At 47.5% G+C, this 24,733-nt stretch overlaps 1 protein-coding gene across 1 annotated transcript; it reads right to left on the bottom strand.

Moving 5' to 3' along the window:
- Positions 1-4,991: 4,991 nt before the first annotated feature.
- Positions 4,992-22,137, bottom strand: LOC141940050 (protein spire homolog 1-like). Its single transcript, XM_074860817.1, has 17 exons — positions 21,897-22,137; positions 21,097-21,128; positions 20,449-20,613; positions 19,574-19,699; positions 19,216-19,281; positions 16,159-16,360; positions 15,241-15,265; positions 13,835-13,880; positions 13,220-13,349; positions 12,650-12,774; positions 11,227-11,302; positions 10,529-10,680; positions 9,248-9,379; positions 7,857-7,921; positions 6,986-7,013; positions 6,433-6,575; positions 4,992-5,316 (listed from the first exon to the last, which is right to left on the bottom strand). Exons 1-17 carry the CDS (start codon positions 22,135-22,137, stop codon positions 5,145-5,147), a joined length of 1,926 nt encoding a protein of 641 aa, XP_074716918.1. The 3' UTR covers positions 4,992-5,144.
- Between the last annotated feature and the right edge of the window lie 2,596 nt (positions 22,138-24,733).

Raw genomic sequence — 24,733 nt, 5'->3', positions numbered from 1 at the left:
CTTCCAGACCATTTCCCCAATTTGCCCACATAGTTTTTAAATCTAATCCTGCCCAACACCACATCTACGGTTTTATTTCATGCGTAAAACATGAGGTCCCTATGTTTATCCTCTATAACAAAAGAAAAAAAAAATTAAGCTGAACTGAATCAGACGTAGGGTGAAACCCCACTCAAAACCACCTTTCACTTGAACAAGAAGTTGCTGGCAGTGGTGCCCTGGGCGAGGTTATTCAAGCAGGTTCCTACAGGAGCGTGTCTTCCCAGCCGGCTTCAGGCATCAAACACCAAACACCTTTGACAGCCGCACGATGTTACTGCAGACTGGCCTCTCCCGCTTCTCACCTCCACCTAAAACCTCCTTTTTGTTTTGCTGTGTCTCTGTCTCGGCTGCCTTTGACCCACGCATCCTCACATTTCCCCTCACTGGGCTGAGGCCAACTGGAGGAGTTTCACTAAGGCCAAATGCCGGGTGCTGCCCTTGGGCCACAACAACCCCCAGCAGTGCTACAGGCTTGGGGAGGAGTGGCTGGAGAGCTGCCAGTCAGAGAGGGACCTGGGGGGGATTGATTGATAATGACCCAGCGGTGTGCCCAGGTGGCCAAGAGGCCAATGGTATCCTGGCTTGTATCAGCAATAGCGTGGCCAGCAGGGACAGGGAAGGGATCTTACCCCTGGACTCGGCACTGGTGAGGCCGCCCCTCGATGAGTGGGTTCAGTTTTGGGCCCCTCACTCCAAAAAGGCCATTGAATGACTCGAGCGTGTCCAGAGAAGGGCAACGGAGCTGGTGCAGGGTCTGGAGCACAGGTCTGATGGGGAGCGGCTGAGGGACCTGGGGGGGTTTAGTCTGGAGAAGAGGAGGCTGAGGGGAGACCTCATGGCCCTCTACAACTCCCTGAAAGGAGGGTGCAGAGAGCGGGAGATGAGTCTCTTGAGCCAAGGACCCAGCGCCAGGACAAGAGGGAATGGCCTCAAGCTGCGCCAGGGCAGGGTCAGACTGGCTCTTAGGAAGGATTTCTTTGCAGAAGGGGTTGTTGGGCGTTGGAATGGGCTGCCCAGGGCAGGGGGGGAGTCCCCATCCCTGGAGGGGTTGAAGAGTCGGGTTGACCCAGCGCTGAGGGATCTGGTGGAGTTGGGAACGGTCAGTGTGAGGTTCACGGTTGGACTGGAGGAGCTTCAAGGGCTCTTCCAACCCAGATGATTCTGGGATTCTGTGATTCACATCTCCCCTCAGCTCAGCCACCTCTTGCCTCCCTACCACTGTCACCTAGACTGGGTCTGCCAGCGGGAAATGCCCACCGGGACCTTCCCAGCACCAGGGCTTGGGGGAGTGCTGTGGGACAGACAAAAAAAAGAAAGAAAATTTTTTAAAAAATGGTAAAAATATCTTTTATTTCCTAGAAGTGGCTAAGGGCAGGGCCTGGGCAATAACGAAGCCCGTACCCCGGTACCGCCAGGCCGGCGGGGGGTTACCGCCCCCCTCCACCTGCTCCCGGCCCGCAACCACCCTCCCGCCTCCCCGGGGCCCGCCGGGCCCTCCCCGGCCCCGGGCTCCGGTCCCGGCCCCGTCGGGCAGCGCGGGCCGTGGCTGCCCCCTGCCGGCGCGGCGAGGCGGCGGTTGCCGGGGCTGCCGGGCCCACAGCCCGTGGGCGCCGCTAGCCCGGGCGGGCGGGCGAGGCTCCCGCCTCAGGCTGCCTCCAGGTGCTGCTCGCAGGCTCCAGGGCGAGGCGTGGAGCTTCGTCGCCCCCGTACCCGGGCGCCTGGCTGGGGGGGAGCCCTCACGCTCAGCGGGTCACCCCTCAGAGTCCCTGCGCTGACACAAAAGGTGTCCCAGCTCCGTCCGGCCTGCCCCTCGCTGGCTTCGGGTGGGCACAGAGCTGACCCGAGGAGGAAACAAGATGGAAGTAAGCTCACCTAGAGAGATCTCCCTCCTCTGCTCCCACCGCCCCTGTCCAGGCTCCTGCCGTGACCAGGAGTAATAATTAGACTCCTTTTCCCGTTTTTCAGTCACGATTCACTGCTGGGATGGGACTAAAGACTGCAGCTGTGCTTTAAGGTACTAGGGGTGGTGTGAAGGGACCCAACTCCAGAGAGCCTGCAAACAAACCGCTTTCTGCAGAGGTGGGAGAATACCAAAAGGTCCCCATGTCCAAAGGCGAGTTTCACCCCAACACAGCACTAATAACTAGAATCAGTTGACTCTCAGCAGGGAAGGCTCTGGTCCATGTGATGAAAGGAACCAGCAGAAGACTGGAAAACAGATCAAATCTTGCCGTGTGCTTGCAGAGGGAAGACTTTCCTCCAAACCAACACCTTTCAGGGGCTCTGAACAGAACAGGATTTGCACAGTCGCTTCTACATCCCTGGAAAGAGCTGCTCTTGGTCCCAGATCTGTTCCACACAGGAGTCTCCCACTCTGCACCCTGGCCTTGTGGTGCCTGTGCCTGCTCTACCCTGCACTCCGTGGCTCCCAGGTAAGGCTTTGCCTCTGCTCCCTCCAAAGGGCTCTCCTTGGCCAGGGAAAGGAGGTGACCAGGCTCTTTTGGCTGTGTTTAAACAGGGGTACGTTTCTAGTAAGCCTGCCCCACAAGCTGTCGTGACTTGCCCTGGTCAGGAGCAGTGGTTGCACTCCAGAGTTGAAGAAAGACTAGATGTCACTCCTGTACAGGGGACAGAGGTTTTACCAGCCCACTCAGGGGCCAGTGCAACCAGTATAGTAGAGAGGAGCAATGGGAACATGGGTCTTCCTGACAGCTCACTAGATCAGGGATAGGCAGGGAAAGTCAGCACCCAGCCCCCCCCCCCCCCCCCCCAATTCTTTTGCCTGCTTATTCTGAAGTGAGGGCGTTTGCTCACCCCCCTCACGGTCACAAGGCAGGAAAAGGGGAAGCCAGTAAAAAGAGCCCACGTGGCACCACAGCAGATGGGCAAGAGACAGAACCTAGAACCACCTTTGCTGTCCAGGTAGTCTGAAGTCTACCTCAGTGCCATACAGATACCTCCTCTCCATACTGCTGCACCCAGGCTCTGAGAAGCATTTTGGGCTTGCACGTTAATCAGAACAGGCTGATCTCAGCTCATTTCTAGCTCTATCTAAACTACCTCACTCAGCAAATGTCCAAGAGCACCTCCTGCCCCCGGCCCCACACTGTGCCCATCTTGCCAGCGAGCGCAGCTGTGGCTTGGCTGCCATTCCCTGCAGCCTGCAAGGAGCCCACCTGCCTGATACGGATGTGCCTCCCAGCAGCACCAGCCATGAGCACATGCAGGAGAGGACCTGGGCAGGCAGGCTGCACCCCCCCTAATTGACTGAAGGAAGAGGAACACTTGAGCTTGCTCCAAAAGGAAGCACAAGCTCCAGCTTCCCCACATTCATTTACTTGCAGAGCTTGCCTAAACCTGCAAGTAGGCGTTAGCTTGCAGACAGGCAGTTTAGAGGAAGCAGAGTTAGGCCAGTGCAAGTCAGCTGGAGGTATTGACCCTTCTGGCGGTTTGGATGCAGACCTTGGGCTCAGTTTAAACATGTCTTTCTTCCCTTCTTCTCTATCTAGAAGAACTGGCCCTTCCCAGCCATTATTTTCTTCAGCATGACTCATTCCAACTACAAGTCCATTGTATCCTTCAACACTTTCTATCCAGGCCCTGCAAAACACACCAGGGAGAACTCCACCAGAGCACCTACACCCCTTCCATACAGGCAATTCCTGGGGAGAAACAGGCATACTATCAAATATCCCATTTTTGGTTTTAACCACACAAAGAATTTACCAAAACATTCTTCATTTTTCTAGAACGTCATACGTTGTAATAGTCCAGTTTAGCTTAGGGCAAAGCTTAAGGCTAATACAAAGAGCAGGAATCTCTGGAGAACAACTGTCTGCCCCTCAAGTGATGACAGCATTAAGGTAACACTAGGTACTTCAGTGATGTGCACCAGAGCGCTCTGGTGGCAAAGCACGGAGAGCACACAGCCAAAAACCAAATCAAGACCCGGCTTCTTAAGCAAGCAGACCGAGCAAGAAGGCCAATGGGATCCTGGCTTGTATCAGCAGTAGCATGGCCAGCAGGGACAGGGAAGGGATCTTACCCCTGGACTCAGCACTGGTAAGGCCGCCCCTCGATGAGTGGGTTCAGTTTTGGGCCCCTCACTCCAAAACGGCCATTGAATGACTCGAGCGTGTCCAGAGAAGGGCAACGGAGCTGGTGCAGGGTCTGGAGCACAGGTCTGATGGGGAGCGGCTGAGGGAACTGGGGGGGTTTAGTCTGGAGAAGAGGAGGCTGAGGGGAGACCTCATGGCCCTCTCCAACTCCCTGAAAGGAGGGTGCAGAGAGGGGGGATGAGTCTCCTGAGCCAAGGACCCAGCGCCAGGACAAGAGGGAATGGCCTCAAGCTGCGCCAGGGCAGGGTCAGACTGGCTCTTAGGAAGGATTTCTTTGCAGAAGGGGTTGTTGGGCGTTGGAATGGGCTGCCCAGGGCAGGGGGGGAGTCCCCATCCCTGGAGGGGTTGAAGAGTCAGGTTGACCCAGTGCTGAGGGATCTGGTGGAGTTGGGAATGGTCAGTGTGAGGTTCATGGTTGGACTGGAGGATCTTCAAGGGCTCTTCCAACTGAGATGATTCTGGGATTCTGTAAGCAGGCTGCCTGACAGCCACCGCTCCAAGGTGACACACATCAGAGCGGTGAGTTTTAAGTGCTTTTAGTGAGTTATCAGGAAGGAGTTAGAGTTTGTAAAATGCATGGTGATGTGATCATGTAACTGAGAGCTCTACTTTCCAAGCCTCTCAGGAATAGAGGTTTTAGGTTAAAAGTTTCCTTGTACTCATTACATAGGGCAAAGTGTGCTCATCAATGACTGCAAACAGTGCCACAGAACAATGACAATGGCAGGTGCAAAGGAGGAAATGCTAGAGGCATGATAGTGCTTCAACATTTATTTTCCCCAGAGACACATAAAAAGAATCAAAACAGTTCTAAAAGCCACAGAGCTTTATAATACTTCACAATACATAAGTACTAACTGCGCTTCCTGCTTAGACTAACCAGCAGGGAGGTCTTTTGTTCAGGCCGTGCATAAAGCTGTTTCATTTACTTCAGGTACAGAACAAGTGAAGGAGAAATTTACAGTAGAGCCATTCCAGTTTGATTTAAGGCCAGGAATTTCTCCTGAGAGGGATGCTCTGCTGTTGAGTGGAAGCCACATTCAACAGATACTGCCCACATCGCGTACAGATGTCTGCAGTCAGCCAGTCTGCCATAGTCCCTGAGCAACGGCACAGAGGCTGTGCTAGGCAACGGGGTTCCAAAATAACAGGTACACTGGAGTGGGAGAGGGAAAAAGAAAAGCAGGAAAGCTGACTCATGTTTCTGTTAGAGGGCATGGTGTTCTTCCACCCTTCCCCTATGCCAAATCCAACACTGCTAAGTGATTTAGCTCAATGCACAAGTTTCAACAGAGCAGTCAGCTCCACTTAGGAAGGCTACTAAACACCAGAACAGCTTCATTTACTGACACCTTCCCTCCACTGACAGTGTGTCAGCCAAAGGTTATGGCCGCATCCTTACACTGTAGGATTTTTTTTTTTTTTGCCATCCTGAAGCATGGCAGTAATGCAGGCACTTGGACCTCTTCTGCAACACCTGCGTTATAAGACAGGCCAAACCACTGCCCCACACAGTTCACTTCGGCAGTGAACACTACCCCTGCTTTTTGGCAACTGAAGTACGAGCCTTTGAACCAGGAACTGCTGTGACTTTATTTTGGTGACATTAAAGTATGGTTTCAGAGAGAAAAGATACCCATTCCCCGGTAGAATATATAACTGATTTGGAAAGAAGAGAACAGATAATGTATGTTTCCAGTCCTAGATATTACACTTATACCCGCAAGGTTTGTCTTTTCCACCCAGAACTGTCAAAAGCTCTTTAAAATAGTTCCTCTTCTGGGGACAAAAAGGAAAAGGTGTCTGTATGTGTGTGGAGGGACTGAGAAACCATTTGTGGCATTACTCTTCCTTCAGTTATACCTGGACCATTAGCATATTTTATTTCTAGTTACAAAGGAGCTATTCCTGGGCTGTAGTGACAGACCCCCAGCTGTGGGGGACAGGCTACAGTGGGGCCTGGAAATTCTCATACAAATGAAGCTGTCACAAGGAACCTTCTATGTCTGGGCTAATATGGACACTTCTGAATCCATGTCAGGAACCTGATAGCTGAAAAGCAAAATGGATTTCAGAGCACCTACATGTCCTCCCTTGTGGTCATCTAAAATCCACAATACTTCAGAGAACTGTAGTCTAGTTAGACCAGTGGTTAAACCAGTCGTTCAGCGTAACACTACACACTGCTGTCTGCATGTTTGTAGGCTTGCAACATACAAGTAAGTGGTAACATCCTTCAAGGTAAAAACAGAACATCGCTGTCCCAGCTTACCCAAAACACTTCCAGTGCTCTATTTCATACAGCAAATCAGAGGTCTTCTGCTCTTGAGTAGCTGGGTCCTCCTCTCTGGAGAGTCTCAAAAGTTTTAGGAAGTGAAGTGGGAGATGTACACACGTTCTGAAGGGCATGGACATCTGCAATCAAAACACGAGTCACCTGAGTTCTCAGGGAAACACATCCCCCTCCTTAGCAGGAAAATTTGCATGGTATGCAACTGATTTCTTGGTGCACTTAGAAGACAGACATTAATGCAGTGAACTTTCTGACCCTTGTATAAATAGAGCACAGAGTAATCCCAACTACTTTACACAGGATGAAAGAAAGAGAAACCAGAGTTGTTTTAGCTGAGTATGACAAGAGATGTCTGTGACACTCTGGCTGCTTTTCCACCTTGTAATATCCCCTCTTCGGTTTTCTTAGAAACAAGCTAGAGGGTAGATTTGAGGTATCAGTGGGATGAAGGAAAGTTTCCTATGACTAGGTGAGGTGCAGGGAAAATAGAAAACGTAAAACACCCATATGCTGTTGTAAGGACTAGACTTGCCTTGACGCAGCAGTCACAGCAGACAACACTAAGAGAGAAAAGTTCCCAGCATTATCATTTGAGTAAAGCTCAGCAGATACCAATACTGCAGCTAAGGATGACTTCCCCACAGAAGGCTTAACTTGTGATTGTGGCACAGTCACTTGATGGGAAAGTGAGCAAGCTTAGAACTCCCCTCTTCAGTTTGTCAGCCCTCCTATTTATCCAGGTTTAAGTCATCTGAAATGTGTCAGCATCCATAGCTTGAAGGCTTTATCTGCAAACGCCTGTTACTTTTCACCCAGCACTACCACCAGACAGTTACTCAATTCCCAGTGGTTGTTTACTTGTTGCTTGTAATCAACTCAGTGCTTCACCACTGCTTCAAATAGACTTAAGTGAGTCTTAATGAGCCTGAAGTTCCTCTTTTCCTCTGCCATGAACAGAAAACCTCTGACAAATAAGTGGATACAAGTAGGTCCAACTCCATTCCCTGTCACAGGGTCTGGAGTTCACTTTTTCAGTCCTCAGCAGAAGATTCTGGTGAGGATCCTCTCCCAGAACCTGCTCAAGCCCTTGACTGAAGTTAAATCCAACCTTTAGAGCAAAATGCAGAGTGATCTCAAAGAAGTTGAATCTAACATTTGCACAGTAAATTTGGTTATTGCTAGCTTAATACTAAGAGTTAAAATTGAGATACCACTTCAGAGGCAAGTTTTTCACATCCTCTGCAGCTGTAGACACTTCAGCCTGGCTTGTGCAGCAAGGCAAAACTGAAGGGCTCAGCAACCTGTTCCTGTCCAGTACCACAACTGTTTGAATACTGAGTATGTTCAGCACTGTTCTTTCATTCTTTTCTCCCTCCCCACTCAGTCCTTTTGTACCAGCTCACCTGCTGCAGAGGTAACAGCTGTAAGGCCACTTAAGAAACATCTGCTTATGGCAGCTGAAACAGATCTGTGGAAAGAAAAGTTACTTGTGAATGCAAATGGGAAATATCTTTGTACCAACAGTATCCACTGCCTGCCAAAGAGCAAGCACATAAACCAACCTTCTAAAGGCTTTAGATCCACATACAATAACAGAGGTCCAATAAAGGATAGCAAAGACACAGGAATTAAAAGCTAAAAAGGCAAAAAAAAATCTTACTTGTAGGCCAGTGTTTTTATGATGCAGAGGTTTGGGGCAGCTGCCAGACAACAGGAGTTTAAAAAAAGGCTCTTGAGCAAACAATAGCTGTATTGTGCAAGAGTGTAACAGTAGCTAGTTAAGAGAGAGGGAAGAAGAGAGACATTCTTTGAGGTAGACTGCTGCAATCCCAAAGAGATTAAGTCAGGGCAAATTTGAATCCAATCCTGAAGCAAAAAATGAGTCATAAGGAAGTTGATGAGTCGCTTGAACTTTATAAAAAAGAACACATTCATAAACAGCTGGCAGTCAGAAGTGATATTATCTTGAGAAGCAGAGCTTGAGAAAGCTAAAAAAACTTCAGCAGCAAGAACACAAAGGGGGTAAGAGAGCCATTTTAGAATAGGCAGAGAGCATGCAAGTTAAAGCAGGGTTGGTAAATGAGGTGAGAAGAAAAGAAGGATTTGGTCTCAGGAGCATCAGATTGTGGAAGTAGCATAGCTCTGCTAGTAGAACCCTTTGGCTCTGTCTATACTGCTCAATAAGTGAGGGCAAGAAGCTGACCCCTAAGCCAAGTAGCACGGACTTCCTCACATCTGCGTTGCAGAGGGCTTGTACTCACGACATCTGCTCTAGAGGGGCTGGTTACAACACCCCCTCTAAAGGGGACTCGGTGAATAAGCCAGCAGTTAAGCAGAGGGGACAGCCAACAGCCCTGTGCTGCGGGTTAGTCCTTGTACCCTTCATCTCCTTTGTGACCACTCAGCAAGGTGGTTTGAGAGTCAGCACAACTCAGGTGTGGGAGCCTGAGTTAAGAGCCTTTGTATCACTGTTTAGCCATATCAAATTCCAAGTAATTACTTTGTGATTTCAGAGCTGGCCAACAGTCACGGCAGTCAGCTCTCCTAGTGTGGAAATAACAGACAGCAAGTATCAAGCAAAGGCTCGTTTACTTTGTAGGCAACTTACACAGCTTGATTAGAAGCCATCAGGGCACAGGTATTATTTTTACAACCTAGGGCTAAACTCAGGTCAGCTGGATGAACAGAGTAGGTTTAGGCAGAGAGCACCTCAGCAGTTGAGCACTGAGGGCCAGGAAGCCAGCCAGCTTTTGAAAAGACAAGGACAGGACAAAGAGAAGGAGAGGAAACATACCTTTGCTCTTGGAAAGACACCATCACTACCTCCTTGGGAGAAGCCTTGCCCTTCCAGCCCCACCATTGCATATCTGGTTCCAATCAGCTCAGCAATGGTTGGTGACGGGCACTTGGTAGGAAAGGCACAGTCCTATCCAAAGACAGAAGTTAAGCATCAGAGAAAGCAGAAACAAGCTGATATTTGGGGAGGTCATCCTCACAACTGGGTCCCAAAAGGCTCGGGAGCATTTGTCCCCAAAACTCAGTTTTGCCAGTGATGGGAGAATCAGTTGACTCCGACGATACTAGTAGAGAAACTACTACAGGGGTTTTAGTGGTTGTTACAGTTTTGAAGCAGCTTTCTGACACCTCGCTAGGGAAGCAGGTCGCTTGGTCACCACAGTAGTTAATACCATTTCCAGAGCCAGTCTGAGGAATTCTACCCTTTGGTACAGACCACAGCACAGACAGCACCCTGGCCCCTCCTAGGTACAGGATCCCTTTCCACAGCACAACACTCTCCTGCCTTCTCTTCCCCAAGACCCACTGGCCCCACACAAATGGCAGCTATGGTCTGGTGGTCAACCAGGAGAGACAACAGTGCTTTTATCCCCAGGTGGGGAGCCCAACCCACCTGCAGCCCCTACCACACTGTTGAACATGGAGTTATGGTCAGTTTAGAGTCTTGCCAGGGGTGGGGCAGGGAGGGATGCAGAAGGAAGGGAGACCAGGGCACAGCACACCTTGTCAGGGCAGAACAGGGCAAGGCCATGATTCAAAGGTTGCACAGAAGCACGCAAAACCCAGCATTGCTGCCCCAACAGTCATTGAGCCTGACGACTTCAGTACAGCATACATTTAAAAGTCACTGATGCTGAGCTACCTACGTTTTGTCAACCACCTGTTCCCTTTACTGAAGCTTACAGGATGTTTGTGAACGTGTCAGAATCTAGAAATAATGAGGGAAGAGGGAGAAAGCAGGACAGGCCCATTGCCAACTACAGTCTGCTTGAGGAAGCCTTGACGGACACTTTCAAGTAATGCAGTGGTATTTTTCTCTTCCTGTATGAGGAACAACTTTATTTCATCATTCAAACTGGGAAGCCTCCACAAGGACCCTACAGCATTCAGTTTTCTTTTAAGCTCTCCAAGCTTACATACATGAGCCTAGTATGGCCTACGATAAAAACCACAGAACGTGCTTACTGCTTGAGGATCTACTGCTTGTGCTACTGTATGAGGATCAAGGTGCAAGCTCTGGTCGTTACCAGATGTATCAGACCAGGCTTGCTAGACTTACAAGTTCCTTGCTTTGAAGACCTCTCTCTAAAGATTTGGACCTTCCTCTGTAAGGAGGCTGCTGCTGTTGGCCAGCATTCAGGACACCATTAGGTTTAATGTCTCCTAGTGTGGGTGCGCTCATGGGAGGATATGTGCTATTTGCAGCGAGACCTGGATAGGAAGAGAGAGTTTTAGGGTGCAGAAAACCAACTGACAGCTTCTACGTACTCACCCCAAAAGCTGAATGCTCAAGAGCACTACAGTGCCTTCCAAAGGTAGCAAGGCTTGCATCCCTCCCCCTCAACGCCCATCAGCTCAGATCACAAAAAACAGGGGTTACAGTAATTATGCTTGTCAGTAGGCCGTGATGAGGCTTCATTAGCACCATTTAGTTTAATAAAATCAAGTGGTGTGCTTTGTATTTGAACATTCAAAACACTCATTTAGCTTTTACTGTGAATTCCAGTTAGGCCTTTGGGGACATGCTATCATTGTTTTGAAGCTGCAGCAGCTAGACAAGCTTCAATCAACTGCAGAGGAATGGTTTTCTAAGGGCACCTCCCCAGACTCGTTACTATGTGTTGGAGCTCCTCCTGTAAAGTGTCTTCAGCTGATCAGAGAGAGCGCGTACAGTGAGCCCAACCTAAGGCTTTGGGAACCCGGCAGGCCACTGTACTTTGTCACCTGGTTTAGATGCGCAGCTAGAAGTACACTGACCTGTGCTGTTGCAGGATACTGCTGATGACCTGGCTGAGGCAAGACAGGTGCTGGAGGGCAGCTTGGGAGTGGTTTTCTGTAGACCAGAGGACAGGATGTTCTTAAGCTGCATACAAGAGACACCAAGCCTCAGAAGTGCTGCAGCTAAACAAAACCCAGGATAGCCAGGGCTGACCAGAAACGTTCAAAGCTCAGCCAAAAGTGGAGCAGAGAGAGAAATCAGTGTGGTACATTCAGCAACTTTATATTTCAAGAGGTAATAGCAAGTTAATTCCCCCTGCAACCAGGAAGCTCCAGCCAAGCTAGTGAAATTTCAAATTCATCTGTTCTCTCTCTCACCCAGGTTCACTTGCAGATACGAGTCCCAAAGTTTCACCTGTTCAGGAACCAATTTCACAAAATACTCCCTATACAACTCTCGAGTACATTGAAACCATTTTCTTGGCTCCAGCTCACATGTAGCAACACTGGAGAACAGTTCAAGAGACCATGCCCCACTAACCCAACTCAAACCCAATGTTGAATCTCAACAGCACCGTTTCTAGCTTCTCTAGAAAAACAAAAAACAAATTTGGTTATATTACTCTCCATATGAAGGTCCTTCTAGTTTAGCAGTAATACATCAACCACAGGGTTCTCAAATGCTGAACATTCCCACAAGTAACATGGACTTGTGCAAATATAGCTAAGATTTTTCTGCTTTTATTAATACATATCCGTTTTTCTCAGTTAAGCAACAGCATTTCAGACAGAAATGTTTACAGAAAACAGATTCCTGTTTGTATGCCAGTGCATCTGTGCTAGACATGATGTGTTAGGGCTTAAGTTCTGTTCCACAGAATTTCTGAATATGCTCAGACTGAATCCCAGAACCAAGCAGTCAAGCTTTTCATGATCAAGCCAGGAATTAAAGAACCTGAAGATTGTATCATGGTTTATTGAAGAATGGTGCTCCCAAAATTGCTCCACAGGCAGAAGAGTGGGAATTCACCAGTGAAGTTAATGATTTATTTTCAGGAAGCAAGTCTTCCTTCCACAAGCTCACATACCACATGAAACACAAATACATCAGCACATCTAGCATCAAATGCCTCGCTGTGAGGTAAGTGTGGGAATAGTTCTGGCCCATATTGGCCAACTCTCATGCATATTAAAACTTCTGCAGGATCTAGTTTTAAGAGACCAGAGCAGACCTTGGTTCTATAGGTTGCAGTTATGCCACCAAAAAAAAGTGTTTAAATATGGTATGAGCTTCTGTAAAGGAAAGGACTTCAGTGAACCTAATAGTACCACATTCGTTCACTTTTGAGAGACAAGATTGCCCACACTAGGATTTGAACCCGACGTTCCAGGCTATGTGTGTGTGCAGATCCAATGCCTGAAGTACTTCTGCCTCTCAGAGCCCTTTCATTTAAAGCCTTACCTGAACGCCTGGTCCCAGCTGCTGTGTTGTAGTGTTCACAATTTTAAACTTGGTACTGGCATCTTGGAGGGTTAAGAAACTATTGCTTGGAGATTTCAAGGCAATATTTGGTGCCACAAGCATTTCTGCAGGGGAGAGGGGGAACAAGCAACCCCATACATACAGACAAGATAAGATACTCTGCTGTGACAAGAAAATGACAAATCTTATACCCACACAGAAAAATTTGAGATTTGACTAGACTTTGTCCTGGTAGTTATATAATCTTTTAGTTTTAGGTGATGGTCAAAATCCTGTTCTCTCACTTCGTGGACAGACAAATTTTAACATCCATAGAAAAAAGGGTAATTTGAAACATCTTTTGAGTCTTAATAAGCCACAAACAGATTTTCTAGGAAGATCTGTTCTCATGCCATACCACCTCTATCACACAAAATTTGCATTCACACCTCCCTTGCATTATACACACTATGGAAGAGATAAGTTGGCTTTCATTTCAAAGGCCATCCATTATTTTTAGTCAACACTGCCTTCACTTGCATGCTTGATAGGTCACTTTGCAGCAGGTACCTTTGGGCCTGCTCCCATTGTCCCTTGCTGCTGCTGACCGAAGCTTCCATGGTCGTTTTATTTCTGCCATGAGCTGTTCATGCCAGCTGGACTCCCTTGGCACACACTCTTCCAGCTTCCTCTCCAGCACCTGCAGGCAAAGCACAGCACCAGAAAGAGCCAGTGGATAGAGCAAGGAGACCAGTGGTCACAAAACCACTCCTTCAGCAATGGCACTGGTTTACAAGTGCCTCTCACTCAAGAGGGCACTGGGCCCTGCACACAAGAGACACATGAGAGAACCTTTAGATATGCGTAGTAGAAAACTTTGGCAACTCTCAAATTTAAAACAGAGAACTCCAGGAGTACTTTCAGGACCACAAAATGTTCCAAATGGAAGAAGCAGTGGAGGAAGTAGGGAGATCAATCATCTTCCTCCTACAGAGATGTCACCTCCCATTTTCCCAACCCCTTGTTTTGACAGGAGAGTCTGCCCAACAGTTAATATGGTTAATATATCTCCATCCCAAATCCAAACTAGTATTAAGACATTAGCTCTATATTCCTAGAAACTGTCCCATCAACTCCAGAATCATCTTGGTTTGCTATCATTAGATGCAGCACCAGGTCACCTACAGACTTTAGGTGAGGCTTGGGAGCAGCTACATCAGCTCTGGGGGTCCTGGGGCTTTGATCACCTGAAAGAGCAGAAATGATGCTTAAGCACTAGTTCTTTCCCTGCTCCTAGTACACCCTCCCATTCAGTGGCACTGTGAATGACACAAGTCAGGATTTGGGGATGGGGAAGGTGGGGAAGGCATAAAAAAAACTGAGTTGGAAAGCGTAGAATGATGAGGTTTACTTATATGGTTTTTGGTAGAGACAAATTTGCTTGTGGCAAACTAGAAGCAATCAGAAATGTTGCACAGCCCTTTGAGGCTTGCACAAGAAGCATACAGCCTTCTAGCCCCAGCAGCTCATGGACTGCTCTGAGCAGCCACTGGAGAACACTGTACTCAGATTTTAATGTCAGGAGTGATCCTGACAAGCACCATGGTCACATCACACCCATCAGTGAGAACTCAGCTCCAGGGAGGAGAGTCACTGAATGGGTTAACACAACTGTAACAAGAACTGTAGCAGCAGGCAGCTGTATGCCTAAGCTAGAGTCCCAGAGACTGGTTTACAGCCCTACATAAACTACGAACAATAGCAAGATAGAATGGCAGGGCAGGTATTCATGTGAGGCAGACTGTCTCCCTCATTGAGCCCCGTGCTTGCTGCGTAGGGGAGAACTGACAAAAAAGTCAAGTTGCACATGCATGTCTTTAGCTGCCTTGTTCTCTTATTCTTACTTTGAGGCTGTGCCATTTACTTTCCAGAACACATAGGAGTGCAGGTAGAACAACACTACAGCTTCCCACACTAGCTGTGCTTTCATTCATTTGCAAATTAAACTACTGTTTGCTAGGGAAGCTTTAAAATAGCTTTGCAGATGGGGAAATCCTCATTTAAGAGCCTTCACAAAGACCTGAGCAGTAGCACTCTATGCTTTCTTCTAGCATTCATGACTACTACTCTTTAAACGTGTTTGTGCTTCTTGTCGACCACAGAAAAAAATTTAAAGAAAAAAGAAAATCAAGACCCAGTTCATCCTGCCACCTTGAGTTACAATTCTGTACTGCACAGTCCGTTGATACACACAGTACATTGCAAGGAACACAAGTAGTTATGATGTATTTTCTCCTTTCCACTACTATTCACTTATATATCAATCAAAATCTCTCCAGAGAAATGTCAAAGCCTTGTCTGAAGGCTGGAGCCACAGTCAAGACAAGCAAGAGCTGGGATTTTATAGAGGTGCATGGTTTAGCTGAGGCTTTTAAACCCCCTGCACTTTAGCAGCGCCAATAATGAGAAAAAAGCCGATGTCTAGTGTGGTATGCAAAGTTTTCACTTTTCAAAATAGCGCTCTTTATTACAAGCAGAGTTGTGTCTCATCTCCTGCCAAGACGTCTGTTTGCAAAGCACGCCAATGCCACAAAGCCTTATGCCAATGTTTTAGATCTGCTCATCATTCCCAGCTCAAGTTGCAGCAAGTGAACAGTGTCACAAGCCTTTAGAGACACCCAAGACATTTTTGTATCTGGTCATCTTCACCAACCATCCACATTGCTGGCAGCCCCTACCACCTGAGTCAGCAGGGCAGCTGCTCCGGGCAGGGGCTCAGCTTCTTTTACCCTGACTAAACTCCTGCAGTAGCTCACATACACTGCCTAGAGGCCTCTGCCTGCGGCTGAGCAAAGGACTTGCTCAAAAGTGCTTTTGCACTTGCATGCATCCCACAGCACCAGGGAAGGCAAGGCAACTAGTAAGAGATGCCAGGCACAGCTCAGCTCAAGGACCCTGGGAGGACACAAGCGTCCAAGGTGGAAGGCATAAGCAGGCAAGGGTCTGTTTCATGAAACTGTTGCGTGCAAGGCAGCGTAATCGCTCCAGGGAAGGGAGTGGCTGGCCCCTGGAGGGACAAAAAGTTTACCACCCAGCTTCATGAAAGCATGGCTACCCCTGACTTAAAAAGACATCCACAGCCTCACTGGAACAGGTTGCCCAGAGAGGTTGTGGATGCCCCATCCTCATCAAGGCCAGGTTGGACGGGGCTTTGAGCAACCTGGGCTAGTGGAAGGCGTCCCTGCCCGTGGCAGGGGAGTTGGGACTAGATGATCTTTAAGGTCCCTTCCAACCCAAACCATTCTATGATTCTACGATACTGAAAATGAAGCACTTGGGTGGACAAAGAGGGCAATCTAATGTTGAGCTGGAGTGAGAGGGAGACCAGACACTTCTGGACTTGGGAGTACCTTTGATAAAGACAGGTTTTGGAGAAGAGGTCTCAACAAATACCGCTTAGAAATGAGGTAGAGCAGGTGGTTTCAAAGTTGTCCGTTGACTCTAGCCACTCACCTTCCGAAAGGTGTACCTCTTGTGCTGAATATCATCCAAAAGTAATTCATAGGGAGAGCAGATACGTTCTGCTGGAGGTGCGGGACGCTGTGGTCGCTCAGCAGCCTTGCGCAGCCTCACACCTTTCTGCAGTTCATGGATGACACTGGGCCACGGGGATGCCTTGGAGAAACCAGTGAGGGCCAAGTCAACAGCTGGCTAGAAGGCCCAGAGCACCATCCCCTCCTTCCATGTAATAGGGCACATTTAGCAACTGAAGTCGTTCAGAAACACAGAAATGTGTCCTTAACGCCCCCTTCAACTCACTTCCAGATCAGGGCACAGTACCAGAGCAGAGAATTGCTTCTCTTTGCAGAAGTTAATTTACAACAAGGAACCTGGGAGCTGGCTCACCAGGCTCATTCCCAAATTTTGTCATTAACTTTATGAATGTACTTCAGCAAAACACAGCTTCTGCTGCCAGGTAGCTAGACCCATTTTCTTGAATACCTACTTCCTGCAAGTGCTCCAGGTGCCAGAGTTTTTTCATGTTATTTGATCCTAGAAAACACTGGGAATGAAACCCTAAATCTTACCATTAAAATCCTCTGAACTCTCAGAAACTAAGGGTTGAAGAGCCCACAGACAAGAGGCAACAAGGGGAAAGGGATCTCCTGCTTTAACCTCCACAGCAGCATACGTTAGCAGTTTCAGCCTGGAGACACAAGCTGATAACTCTGACATCTGCTCATCCTGTTCCTGTGTTAATATCTAAGGATGCTCAGGCATGCTGTATAACCCAACAAAAGTTAAAGACAGGAAAAGAAATAATCAACTCAATGGCATGTTTAGACAACATTGTAATGGAAGCGTTAAGTCGACAGCTTATCTGGATCCCAACGGCAAATTGAGTAAGAACAAGTGATTGTATTATAAACAGTGAAAGGGAAGCAAAACACTTTAGAAAACTGCCTCAGAACAAAGTTTCTGACAGACTCCTCTCCCTTTCCCACTTACAGTATGAAGCATCTTCTCTCAACTCACCCTTCAGATATCTTGGTATAATATCAGAAGAATCTTATGCAAGCTCCGAGTGATGGCTGCCTTCAGGAAGATGGATTTTTTTTGTTGGATTATTTTAGCCTGGCTTTGATACAGTCATACCTCAACTCCAGAGAACTAGAACTGTCAGTGATGATAGACTAGCCATATCTCCTAGGCTGTATTTATTACTGTGTAGAACTCTGGGCAAACTGATCAGTGTTAGAGACCTTTGAAATAGCTTATCCTGAGCCATTTGCACTTCCTAGAGTTGTATTTCACATGGGGACAGAACTTGACTGAAAGATACAACCTGAAGAGAGACTTCTGTACTGTAATAATTGCCACATTAGTTTTGGGACAAGAATTGCCTTCAGCTGGCCATTTCAGAGCATCTTGTACACCCAAAACATTTTTCAGATGTAGGTGACATTATCACTCATACTTTTCTTTCCCAACTGATTGGATCACTGCAATTATTCTACTTGGGCCATCCCATGTATTGTCAAACTCCACATAAACTTCCCACACCTGTGCAATGGGACACAAAATGCTACAGCACTCCAAACCCACAGCATTCAGTTCAACAGAGGAGTGGCAAGACAGCTGTGTTCCTAAGGGGTCTCACTGCTTAGATTTCAAGGTGAAGATTGTCTTGTGACATGTCCAGATAGGCTCTGCTGAAATTGTACAGCCCTGCATGCTATCAGGCCGTGGCCTACGTTTCAGAAGGCCTGTTTTGTAGCAGTCACCATGAAAAAGTCTGGTCCATAGAGAGCATTAGCTACTTAGCACCACTCAAGGCATCAGCTCTAATCTATAGGATCCCGGTGAAGTTGGCATCCTGGTTATTTTAAACTCAAGGGTTTGTCAGAACAATGCAATCAACTGGTGGTTAGGGACTTGGAAACTAGAGGCAGAGGATTTGCAACAGACATCCTGCTTTTGGAATTCATGTCTCCTGAAGGAGCAGAGGCCAAACACACTGGCCTTCAGGCCACACGGCAAAGCCCATGTATTTATTCATGTATTCCCTGCAGAAAAGAGCTATAGCAGTTGATGAGTTTGTGGTTTGAGATAGCTTGCCAGTTTATTTTAATAGATCACAAAATTGAGAATATGCCCAAACACACATTTCACAAACATTTTCATACGAATAGTTTGAGCACGCTTCAAAGCAAGTGCTATTTAGACAAAGGGAGCAAGTCCACAAGTCTCTCGGGGCTTGCCGTTTGTCTCCACAGACTCCAGACTACAGTGCATTTGTTTATGCTGGGCAGAGCTCCAGCCAGAAGAGCTATTTGTTTCTGATTGAGCCCTGACTCCGTAGGGCCTTGAAGAGAATAAGTTGCTTTCTCTGCCCCAAACACAGTCTAAGATCTATGGAAGGACAGAACGGAAAGACAAGAAAGGCAGTGAGCAGAAGGTAGGAGCTACAACTCCAATGTTGCTCACCCTCCTTCACCCCTTTGAGCTGCTGGAGCTGCACAACCACAAATATGGACAGAGCTGCTGGCCTTCAATCCCCTCCAGCCCTGAACCAGCACAGACCCCACATAATAAGAGTGAACTAGTCCACCCCAGTACTACCACCAACAGAACAGTTTTCTGGGAGTTTTCAGTCCAGCTACAAAAAGGGAACAGATTGCTTTTGGCAGGTGTCAGTTCCTGCCAAGAGCTGGAGTTTGGGGCTTATTTGCAGGAACAAACAGCCTGAGTAATTACTTGTGGACACTTACTCCAAAGACTGCCTCCAACTTCATTTTTAGAACCGGTTTAAATTGAACCACAAAGACAACCTTTGTGTAGAATAAATGCCCACATGAGGTTAACACACAAAACAGTTTAACTTCAAGTTCACTCCCCAGCTTGTTTTGCAGACAAGTCTTTAACTGCTTAAGCTCTTGAACAACTTAAATAGTTTTGTTTGTGTTCAAGCTCTGCTTTTCATAGAAGAGTCAGTGGAAAGCCTCAGAGAGCCAAGGTAGACAAAAAACCCCAACTCCCCATAATGAAGCAATTAAATCCCTTACCCCATGTTTTTCCTTCTTCTGAAGGTGATTTTCCACCAAATCTTCCACATCCATTTTTCTCAGACTCTGAGAAGCAAGCACACCTTGCACTGGTCAGTGATTTCCTATCCATCCAGTATAAATTACTAGATTATCCAGTATAAATTACTAATCTGAAAAGCCTAGAGGCCCCAAACACCCAAACTTTCCAAAGCTACAATAAATTACTAATATGGTGCAGAGACAGTAGCCTTTCACATTGTGAAAATAGACCTTCCACTAGGTACTCCATTTCTGGGGCAATGGGAAGGTTACTTTAGAACTAGGTGAGTGTGTGAAGGCAGAGGGAAGAGCAGCTAAGGGGTGAACCCAGATGTACCTCTTTGGAGGTCTGGATGGTGATCATGAGCTTCTGAAGTTCCATATATTCAGTAAAGAGACTCCTACAGGTCATTTCGTAATGGCTGGTAGCCTCAGAAGGCCTGGACAAGTGCTCCTCACAGGCCTGAAAGAAGTGCAGCTATTTAAAAGAGATCTTGAAATGAAAAAAACACCATAGGATGGAATAAAGCAAGATTTAGTTTTCTCAATCCATGGCTAAAACACATCTTCCTCACAGTCCCTTTGGGGGCCAAAAAAAAAAATATCTTTTTTTTGGTTTTGTTTTCTATTGCACACGCAGAGTAACAAAGAAGCAAGATGTCCAATCTTATATGTACAGTAATGTAAGGAGCTGTGTAATTTATATATCTTGTTCTCCATAGGGTGTGCTTTAAAATAAGTACCTGGAAGGGGCAGCCTCCAGCACAGACAAAGCACAAAAAAACCACAGCAGGTGGAGTCACTTGCCCTGATCAGACTGAGGGGTGGGAAGTTTCTCATGCCTTTGATTACGGTTGAGAGAAAACTATGTTTGAGACATTCAAATCCCAGATCTTGCACAACCTGCATACTATGGACAAGTGACTTTTTTGCCTTCTAGGCATCAAATTTGGAGACTCTGTACAGAAGGACTTTGCAGACACAGCTGTGAGAGCCATGCTCAGTCTTCCTTCTTAATTCTTTTTCATAGGCATTTGCACACACCTAAGATGGTTTTGCCTTTTTCCTCTGATGGGAAAACCATGAGCTCCCTCCATGTCCTCCCAACAAGCTACCCAGCTTTTTCCAGAAATGGTCGTGCCCCTTGGTTAACAGCATTGTTCCATGAACTCCTCTAAAGCTGCTCTATTTACTAAGTGGGAAGAAGGAAACCTTGATAACATCCTGCAGAGTGACTGCTGGTTTCACTGCCTCCTCATCCAGTTTCAACATGAGGCACAGCAGTTTCTCCAACGGATCACTCAGTTCTCGCTCCACTTGGCTGTCGATTCCCCAGTCCAAGGCTTCATAGATCACCACTCCCAAGTACTCCAACAGCTGCAGGCAGAGACCAAGGAAGCAGTGCGGCACAAAACATTGTGGAGAACTTTGCAGCTCTCACTTCCCAGCCATACATGTACCCTCGACTGCCCCTCAGGGCTGAGCACATCTCTCAGGATAAGAAGGGCCCAAAAGCTCATCAGGGAGCCTGAGATACTCCCTAAATCAGCTGGTTTAAGATTTTAAAATGGCCTTATCTAGCACCTCTAAGTTATCTGTTATTAAGACAAAAAAGACTGTGGGCTATTCCGCAGTAGGCAGCATCTGCGCACATTGTTTCCCAGGCCCATTGTCTTACTTGAGTTCAGCCCTAGCATTTTGTTTCATTTTCCAGATTGCAGAGGACAGAGTCACTCTCTCAGGGCACACCAAATTTAAGCACCTTGATAGTTTCCAAAGACACCTGTATCTCCTGAGCTGGCCTTCTACTACAGCAGGATTATATCTGCACACATAACGAAGGTGAAGACACAGGCTTACCTTGTCCTCTGACTGCTGAATGCTGCCAACATCTGAAAGGGAAAAAAAGAGGCAAGTGGAAGAAAGATAGGCATTGATAAACAGCTTTTAGAATCCCTGTTAAGAGATAGAAACAGGAAACATTCTTGGTAAAAAGGAAACAAACCCCTCTGACTAAGGTCAGTCCCACCTGGGGAAAGTATGTGTATATTTGGGGACTCCTGGAAAGCAACACAGGATACTCTTCTTACTGTGAGCATTAGTCCCAAAGTAACTGCTGCTGGGTACTATCTTTGTTTGCTAATAGATACCCAACTACAAGGAAGGCACTGGATCTTTGTCTTCACTCTATTACCTGCTCTTGTCCCTGAAGAGCAAGCCTAGCACTGACCTCTGCAGCAGTGCAGCCGAGCAGTGCCTTAGACAAGCTTGTTGCCACTTGCTGCCTGCACATAGTGACAAAAAAGAGAAACTGTGAATCATGATTCAGAGAGTTACTATACAAAGGAAGATTGGAAGACAAACAGAGCAAGACTTATAATAAAGCTTCAGACTATTTATTTCAAATAACAGAACCGATAATAAACTTTCATCCCAGCTATTCCCTAGAACCAAGTGATTCACTAGAGCACTATTAGAAAAATCAGGAGGTTGTACATCTGTATTATCAGTCATCTACAGTCCTTTGAAATGAAGCATAAGCAGTAGAATAGCTTCATGACAACATACCAGGGGGGGGAAGGAAAAATCCCCAATTTATCCCCACATTTCAGCCTGTTACAGGAACAGCCCTTGGCATCCACAGCTACCTGTGCTCTTACCAGACTTGTGGTACACCTTGAAGGAAGCAGTACCATCAGCGTGGATAAAGATGCTTCCAGTACCTTTTATGAATACAGAATGGAGTGGTGGGCACAGCCCCTGGGCCAGCTGCTCCATTCTACAGCAACACTGAAAGCAGACAGCCCAGGCTTGCTCCTCACTTATAGGATGTTCAAAACATCTCAGAATCTCGGCTAGAGAGACCTTTGTGACCATCTGCTCACACCGTGGAGACTCCATTTTCACCTTTGCCCCTCCACTCTTAGCCTAGGAAGCTTAACACCCCCTTGCCAGGACAGGCAAGTGCCAACAGCTGCCTTTTATCTGTTGTGCCTCCTGGTTTTCTCTCACTTCCCTTCCCTACAGGTGTGGTCATTAATGCCAATTTTGCTCTACCTTCTTAAAGGGACACCACTTTAATCTGTATTTGTGTGAGGGTCCTTGAAAGAAAACAGAAAGTATACAACAATAAAGGAATCTAAAGAGAAGACTGCACCAACATCATGCTTAATTTAACTCCATTGTTTCTAACGACTATATTAATTGGAATACCAGTGTTGGCAGGTAAGAAAAGAGTACATTCAACTTCAGGCAGAGAAGGAAGGAGGCAGGAAATAATGTCTTATACTCAGGAGAGTAGAACTCACAGAAGACCACAAAAATTCAGTCCATTTGATGGGAAACTGTTCTGGGAGCACTAATACATTACAGCAACCAACTCCACGGGGCACCTACATCCACCACAGGCCCCACTCCTGCCTGGCCTTGACCCTTTGGCCCTGTCACAGCAAATCCCAACAGCTGGAGCTGGGAGCAATGCATGGAGGGACCAGGCAGGCCGGGCGGGCACCCAGGGTAAGGGCAGCAAGGCCCTTCCTTGTTCAACACACTGATACAAATTGGTACTTTTGAGAAGCATTCGACACAGTTCCCCATAGGATTTTCACAGAAAAACTGGCTGCCCATGGCCTGGACGAGTGAACGGTCTGCTGGGTCAAGCACTGGCTGGATGGACGGTCCCAGAGAGTGGTGGTCAATGGAGCTAAATCCAGATGGCGGCTGGTCACAAGGGGTGTTCCTCAGGGCTCAGTGTTGGGACCATTTCTGTTCAACATCTTTATTGATGATCTTGATAAGGACATAGAGTGTATCATCAGTAAGTTCGCAGATGACACCAAGTGAAGCGGGAGTGTCGATCTGCATGAGGATAGGGAGGCTCTACAGAGAGACTTGGATATATTGGATCGGTGGCCAACATTGACGGGATGAGCTTCAACAAGGCCAAGTGTCGGGTCCTGCCCTTGGGCCACAACAACCCCCTGCATGGCTACAGGGGAGGTGTGGCTGGAGCTGTCTGGAAGAGAAGGATTTGGGGGTTCTAATTGACCAGCAGCTGAACATGAGCCGGCAGTGTGACCAGGGGGCCAAGAAAGCCAATGGCATCCTGGCTTGGATTAGAAATAGTGTGGCCAGCAGAAATAGGGAGGTGATAGTCCCCCTGTGCTCTGTGAGGCCACACCTGGAGGGTTGTGTCCAGTTTTGGGCACCTCAATACGAGAGAGATCTCGAGGGGCTGGAGCGAGTGCAGAGGAGGGCAACGAGGCTGGGGAAGGGCCTGGAGAATAAATCCTGTGAGGAGAGATTGAAGGAGCTGGGGCTGTTCAGTGTGAGGAGGAGAAGGTGAGGGGAGACCTCATCACTCTCTACAGCTCCCTGAAAGGACATTGTAGAGAGGTTGGTGCTGGTCTCTTCTCACAGGTGATTAGTGACAGAACGAGAGGGAACGGCTTTAAACTGCAACAGGGGAGGTTCAGACTGGACACAAGGAAAAAATGTTTCCCAGAAAGAGTGGTCAGAGAGTGGAATAGGCTGCCCAGGGAGGGGGTGGAGTCCCCATCCCTGGGTGTGTTTAAGGGCCGTTTGGATGAGCTGTTGGGGGATGTGGTGTAGGGGAAAACTTTGCAGAGTAGGGCTGAGGGTTGGACTCGATGATCCTGAGGGTCTTTTCCAACCTGAATGATTCTGTGATTCTGATTCTGTGAAGTAAGCTCCTCAGCTTTTTTTTTTCACTCTGGGCTCTGCGTGTGTGTGATGGGAGGGGACAGTCGCATGGCTTGTGGTGGAGGTCATCCCCTGAAGAACTCCTGCTGCCACAGCGCATCACGGGGAACCTCAGCTGCTGCTGCGCTGGCTCGGAACAGCCCAAGCTCTGGAAGCACACCCTGAAGAACTGCAAGGTTTAGTGTGAAACGCTTATAATTTATGTTTCTTCCCTTCTCACTTATGACGTTTGGGGAATGCAGCACATCAAGAGTCAGGCTCTGGGCTTTGGAGAGGCATCCAGGCCAGCGTGCCTTGGGGTCACGGCGATGTGTCCCACCGTGGCCGGGGGGCTCACGGCTGGGTGATGTCTTCTGGGCTGCCCCTGTTACTGATTGTTACTGATTTGTTATTAATTTGAGTTGATTTTTGGAGATTTTGATAAGGAATGATTAGGACTAATCAATTAAATGGAATCTCACAGAAATACTGTTTTTTATAAAAGATAGTGGTGTAATGTTTTAAGTAGTCATAGAGATGTTGTTTAAAGTAACCATACAACCAGTTACGCTGCTAGACGAGGTACCGTCGTTAGACTGCTTGGTGAGGATGATTTATTGCCCTGCAGACCAGGTATTTTAAAAGCTGTATTGTGACAGGGCCTTGAAGCATGTTAAAATTCCAATGTGAGCCAAAGTCCTTGAGTCAAGGACATTGGAGGGTCTTTCTTTTAGGTCAGTAGTCTGTGGTGGTCCCAAAAGCAGCCCCTGACTCATGACCAGAAAGTGCTGGGAAT

This window comes from Strix uralensis, chromosome 2 (genome assembly GCF_047716275.1).
Source record: "Strix uralensis isolate ZFMK-TIS-50842 chromosome 2, bStrUra1, whole genome shotgun sequence".
Lineage (NCBI taxonomy): Eukaryota > Metazoa > Chordata > Aves > Strigiformes > Strigidae > Strix > Strix uralensis.
The sequence above is the reverse complement of the archived record's forward strand: the minus strand, read 5'-3'. Positions and strand labels throughout refer to the sequence as shown.